Source organism: Nicotiana tomentosiformis, chromosome 12, assembly GCF_000390325.3.
Source record: "Nicotiana tomentosiformis chromosome 12, ASM39032v3, whole genome shotgun sequence".
In the NCBI taxonomy this organism is placed as follows: domain Eukaryota; kingdom Viridiplantae; phylum Streptophyta; class Magnoliopsida; order Solanales; family Solanaceae; genus Nicotiana; species Nicotiana tomentosiformis.
In genome coordinates this window covers 87,342,041-87,352,367 of record NC_090823.1, presented here as the reverse complement: position 1 = coordinate 87,352,367, position 10,327 = coordinate 87,342,041, and the positions used below count along the sequence as shown (strand labels likewise).

The following is a 10,327-nucleotide window of genomic DNA, read 5'->3' as shown; positions in this document are numbered from 1 at the left end:
CACTGATTGACAGCATATGTATTCCTTACCGATGTTTATTGAAAGTAAAAAATTCTTCCTAGTTAATTACTAAGCAACCATTGGAAAACAAAGATTACGTTGGAGTTGGCTGTCTAGATTATGTTAGATTGTACGATTATCAGATAAATCATTTATTAACACAATGTAAAGCTAAACGATGAGGAACTTAATTTACTAATCCATGAGGATATCTAAGGGGAGAAAATGTCACTTCATGACCTGAAACGTGATATATAAAAGTTAAACACTTAAAATAAAAAAAAACATATTAATGTCTTATGACTATTATTTGTTATGTTATCTACATGTAGCTTCCGAATCCGTGAATCGTAGATATGACTGCTACTTGCTAGAGAAAATAATCAAATGCTGACAATCTATTATACAAGGATAGGACCCAAAAAAAAAAAGCAACTATAAAACTAAAACCACTTACTTTGTAGATGTTGTCAGCAAACCATCTCATATATTTTACAGATTATGATCACAAAAGGAGTTTAATTAGTACACAATTGCCTGTAGCAAAAACAAGGAAGACAAGGAAACTCTTATGGATGACTATATTTTAACCATTAAAGTTAAAAGCATGGCTAACATGTACAAACTTTACAAAAAACAAATAAGAATTCCTTACGCAATTGGCTAGGACCACCATCTGCTTTGGATTAGTATCATATCACTTCTGAGGATCCCACCACTTACTAAAAATAGAATCCAGTCCCTTTATTTATCACTCTATATATATGTACTCTATTCAATTTTGGTCCCTCATGCTACTTGTGGTTGATTTTTCTTTCCCCCCTTGTCTTCTTTTGCATCCATTCTTTACAATGTTAAACTTCTTCAGGCAATTTTAGTGAACAGGTTAGCACAGCATCAGCAACTGTGAGAAATATCTTGTCCTCGCCGATTTGACTTGGAAAGTTGGATGCATGTAGCTTGTCAATCACCACTCTTCCGGGGTTCGACAGAACAAGCTGTTCAAGAAATGAAGATGATAAGATTTTTAGACACAAATTTGTAGTTTTTGAGGTTAAATACTATTCCCTACGGTCCTCTTATCTGTTGCTTTACCAAAAATATTGTTCCAAGATATGTTATTTTGAAAAGCCAAGGAGGCATTAACTTGTTGGTTTTGACCTCACTACTCCAAAAAGACATATAGTGATTAGTTTTACTCGTTTAAGGAAAAGATAAGAGTAATTTAGTCAAATAGCAATTATGAAGTTAATTAAGATCATTACCTGAACACCTCTCTTTTTTAGGCTTCTGAGCAACTCTTCCAAGGCATGGATTCCACTGGTGTCAATGTCAGTAACAGCTGAAAGGAGAAGAGAAGAAACACGATGAGTCGCTAAGTGTATGATTCCAATAAGTAGGATAGCATGCTCTTAATTTCAGCGACAAAGGTAAACTCTACTTACGTGACATCTCAACAATCAAGAATTGAATTTTAGGAAGGCCAGCTGCTTTTAGTTGTTCTTCCTCATCCATTAGCCATCTCAATATCCTGAATAACAAGTTAGCTTGTCAAGTTTCCATTTCTTGTTAATATAAACTTCAGATTGAAGTAGGACTTATCTTTTAGGCAAAAAAATGAAAACCACACATCTTAATATCATGGTATTAGTAAAAGTTTAACTTTAGAAGTAGTCCATAAATATATAAAAGAAGGGGAGGGGGGATAAAAAGGGGAAGAGTCCTACCTTTCCTTTATGTAGTTAGAGTTTGAGAAGTATATAGCTGAATCAACTCTCACAATCAATACACCAGGAACTTTTGTTGCCTCGGGGTATTGTTGACTGTTCCTGTATACATTTGTCCGGGGTATCCTACCAAGAGTAGCTGTTCGCGGCCTTGTGACTTGGAGGAGAATCTTAGCAAATGATATTGTGACCTATTTAATGATAAAATACTATCAGCTCTGATTGTTGAATGATGGTAACTTTCCTCAAGTAAACAGTTAAGTTGTTGGATGCCCTTACCGCGATTAAAAGACCAATCTCAACAGAGGCAAAAACCACGCCAAAAAATGCCCCCATGCAAGCGACAAAATCAAATTTGTCAATCTTCCAAATCAAAATTGCTGCTTCATAGTCAATTAAGCCGAGTACAGCGGATATGATGATGGCAGCAAGGATTGCATTTGGAGTATACTTAAAAAGAGGGGTTATGAATTCCAAAGTTAGGAATACAACAGCAGACATGACAATGTTGGAAACTGCAGTTTGGCAGCCAGCCATGTAATTTACTGCTGAGCGAGAGAAGGAACCTGCAAGAGGTTAGTTGATCGATTAGTTGCCCTGATAATGGAGCATAACACAAACCATTACAAAATGACAATGGAATAACTGAAGAATTCTTGTTACACCATTAGGTTTCCCTGATAATGGAGCATAACACATCTACATATGATAGTGTATCAGATGATTTGATATTGATGCATTTGGCTGCTTAAAAATGAAACCTATGTGTTGAAAGTTAAAATACATTAACGTTTACTCATACTCCATTTTCTTGTAAATATGTCTTACCTGTTGCTACATAGCAGGAAGTCATTGAGCCAACAATATTCATAGCTCCAAGCGCCACCATCTCTTTGTTTCCGTCCAACTGGTAGTCCTTCATTGAAGCAAAGGTTCTTCCAATTGCAACAGCTTCCTATGAAACAGAAGGTAAACATCAGATATCGATTAGAAAGATGTCAAGGTTTCCTGCTTCAACATTTCATTAAATAATTTGCTTACCGTCAATGCAATCATGCCAGCTACAATACCAGTCCGAAGCCCTTTTAAAAGATAGTCACCAGTGAAATATATTTCCTTGACGGAAGGAGGATTTATTCCTTTCTCAATGTGTCCTACCTGGTAAGGTTGTCATAGAAATGATTAAAAATAGATCATTATGCTCCAAAAGAAAAATTAAATGAAAAAGTAGTAAGCGCCTAAGACAAGCACTTACAATCGCGACTCCCTTTTTTTCAGCATGAGTAATGTAGACAAAGAAGGTGGAAAGAATGACAGAAACCAACGGCGCAATTGCAGGAACCCAGAACAACCTTTTGTTCTTCTTACCCTGGTTGCCAAGTTATTTTAGAACCAAGGAAATTAAAGGCTACCAAATTCTTACAAAATTTAGTCCATAGAACTTTGGATTCTTACAATGTACTTCGCGAACAAAAGGAAAGTTAAAAAGGTTGCTCCAATGAGAATTGTCTGCCAGTTCCACTGCAAATTGTTGAATAAATTTCAAGTTATCCATAAAAGACATCTTATGTAAAATGCTCTTTAGTGGCAAGAAAACTTACTCCATGGTTGGCTGAATGCCACACTGATTTCATTACAGATATGATATCTGCTTTCTTAGTAAATTTCTTAATGCCTAGAAAACCTTTAAGTTGCTGAAGTGCAATTGTAATTGCAGCACCACCCATGAAGCCAACAACAGCAGCATGAGATAGGAAGTCAATTAAGAAGCCCAATCTGCCAAGAAAGCAAAGCAAGAAATAAGCAAAAAAACAACTAAATCCGATGAAACAAAGAAATGAAAGGACAAGATATTACAAGTCCTAAACTTGGTACTTATTGTATTAATCACCTTAGGATCCCAAGAGTAGCCTGAGTAATGCCAGCAAAAAAGGTAGCTGTAAATGCAAGCCTCAGATACTCATGTGGATTTGTAGTCGGATCAATTTCATTCCGGAGTAGAGTACCTAACAAGAGTGATACAACAGCCACAGGCCCTATGGCTATATCTCTCGAGCTGCCCATGAAGGCATAAACCAGAGGCGGAACAAAGCTGGAGTCTGGGATTTCAAATGAAGAAAATATTTAAAAGGGTTTTTCATAGACTAGTAACATCAATAAAGTTAATAGCATGCTGGAAACTCACATAATCCGTACTGAGGAGCTAAATTTGCAAGATTTGAATAGCCAATGTCCTGTCATAACAGTTGAAAGTTTTTGATAAGAAATTCGTATTGATCCTAACAATCTTGGTTTTATTGGTACAATATCTCCAGGCATTATATTTACCTGAGGAATGCAAAGGCTTGCAATGGTGAGACCAGAGATAAGATCACCTCTGAATTTAGCAAAGTTATAGCTTCTACCCCATTCTAGAATTGGAAATATGGCCTGTAAACCAAGGACAAACTTCCTAGACCTTGGTTGATCCTTAAAGCAACGCAGTGGATCGTCTGCAAAGAATGTTTCCTTCACAGTAGTCTTAAACTCCTTGAATATGTCCTGTTTTGGGGGGACTCCAACCTTGTGAATATAGGGCGTTTGGTTATGTCGCGAGGATGAAAAACTTCTGATATCCGTCTCTTTGGTTTCTTCTGCCTCAACACTAGAATGACCCATGCTAGATAAGAACAGCTAATTCACCTGTAATGCAGAGGAAATACAATTGAGTTACATCACCAAATGAAATACTCCACTAAACTCAAGCTCATTAGTTAAGCCAAATCAAGATATTATTAGATTAACAGCCATTAGGAATTTATTAGTAAAACAATCAAGGCAATAATAAGAAGTAAAACCATGTGATAAAATAAGAAGTTACACCAACCCTTTCAAATTAGATCAATGAAGAGGAAGACTTTTAGTGCTAATAAAGTTCCAAATCTTGTTGAACTTTGTACTACATTAGAAAGTTCTTGCTTGTCCATTATATAGATAATCAGGAAACTACAGGTTAAAGTTTTCAATGTAGAAGAGTATTAGTGGTAGGCTAAGAGTAAGCTTTTGCTTAGCACATTCTGGTTTTAGAAGCTACAGCACAATTTTATATTCTCACCAATAGACAAATGGATCATCGATAACCATTGATTTAAAGAAAGTACGATTTGTTATTGACCACTATAATTTGAATAAAGCTGATATGAAAAGATTGAACAATCGACAACACAAAGTAACAGCATCTACAGTTTGGTATGTTATCAGAATTAGGCAGGTCATTCTCCTAACATAGGACATTACTTTTCACCAGGAGGAATATAGAACCTTAAATGTTGTAATGTTTCTCTAGTTTTAAGTTCATGAAAGAGAACCTAATACTTTGTTCAACATTGAACAACTCAAAAGAGGCTTGAAGAACTTATTGATGCCTATTCTAATGCAGGCATCTACTAAAGGTCACTTAAAATGTGGTTATAAAAATTAAAGAACTAAGTAGAGATGAACAAAGGCACCACAAAAAATGAGACTCAAAACGGTTCCAAAGCAGAACGAACCTATATACATGTGCAAAAAACAAATATGGATAAAGTTAGATATACATTTCAAAACATATTCTCACAACTCAAATACATCGTCTAAATTTTGGACTTGACACTAAACTCATGGTACATTTCCAATGTTATGCTCGTTCTCTTTTAACTTCTTTCTGTTTTTCCTTTTTCATTTTCGGGGTAGTGGTGGAGAGATGGGACAAAATTCAAAATCCAAAACAACATAAATCGAGCTCATTTAAGCCTTGATTTATTTTATAAACTAAATAATTGATTAGCCATTAATACTATCAAGATTTAAGAATTACTTTCTAACAAGCACTCTCCGTCTCCTTGCATTTTTCTTAGCCATATTCTCCACTTAATATCAGTGTTGTCAAAGGCGAAAGCTCTAAAAAGCGCTCTAGGTCACTTGTGGCTTTAAGCGCAAAGCGTCCTTAAAGTGTGGGCTTTAGTAAAATATATATGTAATTCAAGAACAAAGACACAAATTCTTTTATAATGCTTCCCTTAGCAGCTAATACACATTTTTCGATTATACTTGTTGTTTGCTACCGCTTGATTCAATAGAGAACTCATGGGCTATGAGGTCCCCGCCTTAGTGCTTGACTTACACTGAAGCGCAACACTGCTTAATATTTCCTTAGTCTCACTACCTCAGATTTCTCTATGTAAGATTTCCAGCAAAAGTGTTTGGATGGAGGATGAAGAAAATGCTAAATTAACTAAAAGAGGTCATAAACTGACTACAAAATTGAAGTTCAGATTAATTTATTGGAATAACTTAATATAATAAAGTTTGTTATTCCAATTTTAGCAGAACAAACAAGCATTGGCTAGACTAGAGCCAACTTCCATACGCCTTATTTAGAAACCATTGATAGTGGACCACCAATAAAATAAACAATAAAACGTCCACCCACTTAGCCTTAGGTCCCATATAATTCTACTTATAAAGAACTACAAAAGGGTAAAAGTACAGTTATATGTCTCATAACTTTTGTCCATTTTTACAAAAGAAACACATATATGGTCAGAGAACAAGATAATAAATCAAAAATTCATAATGCTTTAGGAGGATAGTGTCCCACTTTTCTGGGTTAGTGAGGCATCAATTAGTTTCAACTCCAACTCTCTTTATATAGTTATATAGTCCAAAATCTTTAAGAGACATATATCTATATTAAATTCGCAAACATTATTACAAATGAAAGTAGACATATTCATAATTCATTAACTTAAAATTCTTTTTTTTCAATAACTATGATGTTCGGGCTAGCTTGAGCGACTATTCCACAAGTAGGGGCACCTCTTTGGCCACCAAGACTTTGGACAAACGGGAATATATCACCTAGTATTTTTTTCTCGGATATGATCATTAACTTAAAATTTTGAATCAATCTCTTTCAAAAAGTAAAATGTAGATAAAAGTAAGGTACGCACATTCGATGGTCCTGGTACTTCAGAGATCAAAAAATGGATTCCAGTTATTCTGAAACTCAAAAAAAGAAAAGAAAAAACAACTGACCTGAAGAGAAGCAAGAAACCAAGTAATTAATATCCAGGTTCAATGAATCCACTTTATTCCTGGAATTGTTTTTTAATTATTTAACTTTCCCCTCTAATCATGACAGAAGAGAAAACGGAAAACCTGGAGATTTGCAATCATCTGTTTGGATACCCAGATGAATGCATGTTCAGAAAGTGGAGGAAAACAGCACAATGAGAGACTGCTGGTTACTTTGAAAGTATAGTATTATTTGTTTGTGTCCAAAGAGGAAAAGAAGACACTATAAATTTATAAGTATTTTCTTTTTTGTCCATTACAAAAAAATAATTTCTTTCTAAATTTGGAAATAATTTTGCTTAAACTTTCAATTCTATTCTTAATGCGAAGCTTTTATAACCACACAAATACTCTAAACATCTTTTTGACTTGTTTAGGACTACAAATTCAAAAAGTTTCATTTTTTCTTAAATTTCGTGCCCAGTCAAACAGGTTCACATAAATTGGAACAAAGTAGTACTCCGTCCGTTCCAATTTATGTGAACCTGTTTAACTGGGCAATGAGTTTAAGAAAAAATGAAGACTTTTGAAATTTGTGGTCCTAAACAATTCAAAAAGGGTCAAGAGTATTTGTGTGGTTATAAAAGCTTCTCATTAAGGGTAGAATTGTAAGTTTAAACAAAATTGTTTTTAAATTTGGAAATGAATTATTCTTTTTAGAACGGATCAAAAAAGAAATAGGTTCACGTAAAGTAGAACGGAGATAAGTAGTATTATTTTTTCTTTTGAATTCCACGTGTGTGAGAGGATAAAAAGTAAACTTCATACCATAGAAGTCATTAGTCAACTATGAGATTTAATTAATTTCCACAGAATGTGGGGTCTGGAGTTTTAATGGATCTTGACGTAGTAGCGTCCCGGTTCATTGGAAAAAACAAAAAAGGGAAAAGGACGACCTTGTTCTTATTTGACGAAAAGTCTTACATTGGAAAAATCTTACGGTGGACCTAAGGTTTTGGAGTTTGGGTCTTCCACTGTGAAGCTTTCTGGAGCCTACTTTCTTCAGAAGTCCTAGGAAAAACTTTGCCAGTATTTTTATAAAAAAGAATGATTTTTTTTATTTAGCAAGTTATTAATTTCAATACTTTTATATTATCATAATGACACATTTATTTATATTATAGGGATAACATAACATATTTAAGACTATAAAATTCAAAGTATATTATTGATATGTCACACATGCATTTGGTTTAAGATGACAAGATTCAAAAAATATGTTAACACACATTTAGTTAAGATCACAAGATTTAAATGTCTTATTTAAATTTTTAAATATCATGTCTAATCAAACTACACACAAAAAATAACTAAAGAAAATAGTAAGAAATATATATGAATTAATTATGCTTAATGATAAGTCTTATATAAAAGAAAAATATCATGCAATTGTTTATTTAACATATGCACCAAGTACAAAAAGTATTTCATCGCCTTTTGTGTTACTTCTAAAAATAAAACCAGCTCACCCCATCTTAAGGGAGAAATTGAAATCTCTTTTTTTCATGCTAATTTTTCTTCTTCTGATGGGGCGAGTATATGAACATTAGAGGACTATAAGATAAAAGAGAGGACGATAGACGTTGGTATCCTGAATTTAAGTAGTGTAACAAGTAGATAGAATAATCAGACCCCAACTTTAATGTCAATAAACTCTAAGCTGATGGGTAGAGTCATTAATATGGGTTTGGTCCACTATGTCAGCCAGGCTCAGCCTGTGATTTAGTAGGATTTGGCTAAGATTTAAAGCCCATTTAAGAGTTAGATTTTTTAGCCCGACCCAAGTAAGTCTGTAGCCATTGAGGCTTGATCGAGGCTGCTAAATGTTTCACGGGGCGCCCTATTTGGTCGTCTCCATTCACTGTTCTATACCCAATATAGTGGCACTTCATTCTTCTGCTTTTCCCGCTTCTTTCGCTTCTCTTCCTCTCTTCTCTTCTCCAGAAAAGCTTTATGGGTTATGTTGTATTTATGGAGGAACCCAACAGGGTCTATTCCTTTCTCATCATCCAACTACTCTTTTTTGTACTTTGCCAGTTGTTGTTTATACCATAAGACATGTTTAGCTCAAAAATGAAGAATTTCATATTAAATCCGTCAGAGAGAGCATGGTTGATGCTAATTAGTAAATCTTATGGTTTAAAAGAGAAAAAACTGAAGTATTTTGTTATTCAAATGCAGGGATCAATGATAATCCGAGGTTTGAATATAGCAGACTAGGAGCTAAAACAGAGGAAGCTCGAAGCTTAGCTATGGTTATGGAAGAAGAAGAAGAATCGAGGGAAGAGAAGGGAGAAGAAGAGAGATTGTATGAGAAGATTGTAGTTGTTATTATGATATTCTAAATGTAATAGAATCACATATATGTAATGAAAGATTCTTTTTAACCACTTCTCAACTAACTCTAACTAACTTTTGGCTCCCTAACTAACTTTCGGAACTAACCACTAACTGTCACTCTTCTTTATTAAATCCAGCTCACTTATATTATTAATACATCACTAATCACAATTTGTATAACAGTACATCCCCCCAAAGAGAGAAAATCGAATTTTAAGCTCATTGTAGAACTCCCATGTAGCATCATCAGTTGGTATGCTCTACCATTTAACGAGCTTCTGTGCCACAACCTTATTCCTCTTTTTCACTATCCTTCTCTGTAAAACTAACTCTGGTTCAAGGCATTGAGGGTTAGTAATGTCGACTACTGGAGGATAAGAGATATAATCATGAATAGCATGACACTTCTTCAGCAAAGACACATGGATAGTTGGATGGATTTTAACTGATGCTGGAAGCAAAAGTGTATAGGCTGCAGAACCTATCCTCTTGGTCACTTGAAATAGTCCGTAGAACTTAGCAGCTAGTTTGTGGTATGGCTAAGAAGATATGGTTGTCTGCTTATAGGGTTGAACTTTCAAATATACCGAATCTCCAACTTGGAAGGATCTGTCACTCATGTGTTTGTCAGCCTGATTCTTCATAATTAGCTGGGCTCTAGACAAATAATGTTTGAGAAGTTGAAGTTTGAGTTCCCTAGTAGTGAGAATGCTGTCCACTTCACTTGCAGCTGATTCACCAGGAATGTATGGCAGATGTATAGAAAGAGGCCTGTCATATAAAGCTTCAAAGGGAGTGGTATGGATGACTGAATGATAGTTGGTATTATACCAATATTCAGCCATAGGAAGACAGGATAGCCAGCCAGTAGGATCTTCTGCATCAAAGCATCGGAGATAAGTTTCAAGGCATATGTTTACCACTTCTGTTTGGCCATCAGATTGTAGGTAGTAGGCTGATGACATATTGAGTTGTACTCCTTATAAAGCAAAGATCTCCTGCCAAATATTGCTCAAGAACACTATATCTCTGTCATTGGTTATGGCTTCAGGAAAATCATGTAATTTTACAATATTATCTAAGAAGGTCCGAGCCACTATTTGTGCAGTATAAGGGTGTTTCAAGGCAAGGAAGTGAGCATACTTGCTCAACCTGTCTACAATTAC

The 10,327-nt window shown here is 34.9% G+C and overlaps 1 protein-coding gene across 3 annotated transcripts; it reads right to left on the bottom strand.

Moving 5' to 3' along the window:
- Positions 1–467: 467 nt before the first annotated feature.
- LOC104119667 (sulfate transporter 1.3-like) lies at positions 468–7,020 on the bottom strand. Of its 3 annotated transcripts, none has more exons than XM_009631236.4 (14): positions 6,783–7,020; positions 4,056–4,409; positions 3,913–3,961; positions 3,619–3,826; positions 3,329–3,503; positions 3,183–3,248; positions 2,983–3,096; positions 2,769–2,885; positions 2,556–2,682; positions 2,007–2,293; positions 1,728–1,918; positions 1,446–1,531; positions 1,266–1,342; positions 468–998 (listed from the first exon to the last, which is right to left on the bottom strand). In XM_009631236.4, the coding sequence occupies exons 2-14, from the start codon at positions 4,383–4,385 to the stop codon at positions 855–857; spliced, it is 1,971 nt and encodes a 656-aa protein (XP_009629531.1). In that variant the 5' UTR covers positions 4,386–4,409; positions 6,783–7,020; the 3' UTR covers positions 468–854. The 3 variants fall into 3 exon arrangements, with proteins under 3 accessions (XP_009629531.1, XP_009629533.1, XP_009629532.1); XM_009631238.4 differs by lacking the exon at positions 6,783–7,020 and adding an exon at positions 4,565–5,140; XM_009631237.4 differs by lacking the exon at positions 6,783–7,020 and adding an exon at positions 4,594–5,139.
- Positions 7,021–10,327: the final 3,307 nt, after the last annotated feature.

Coding starts and splice junctions, on each gene's coding strand:
- LOC104119667 (XM_009631236.4), bottom strand. CDS start 4,385: ATGGGTCATTCTAGTGTTGAGGCAGAAGAAACCAAAGAGACGGATATC. Junction 3,962..4,055: donor CAAGCCTTTGCATTCCTCAG/GTAAATATAATG, acceptor CTGTTATGACAG/GACATTGGCTATTCAAATCT. Junction 1,532..1,727: donor TCTAACTACATAAAGGAAAG/GTAGGACTCTTC, acceptor CTTGTTATTCAG/GATATTGAGATGGCTAATGG.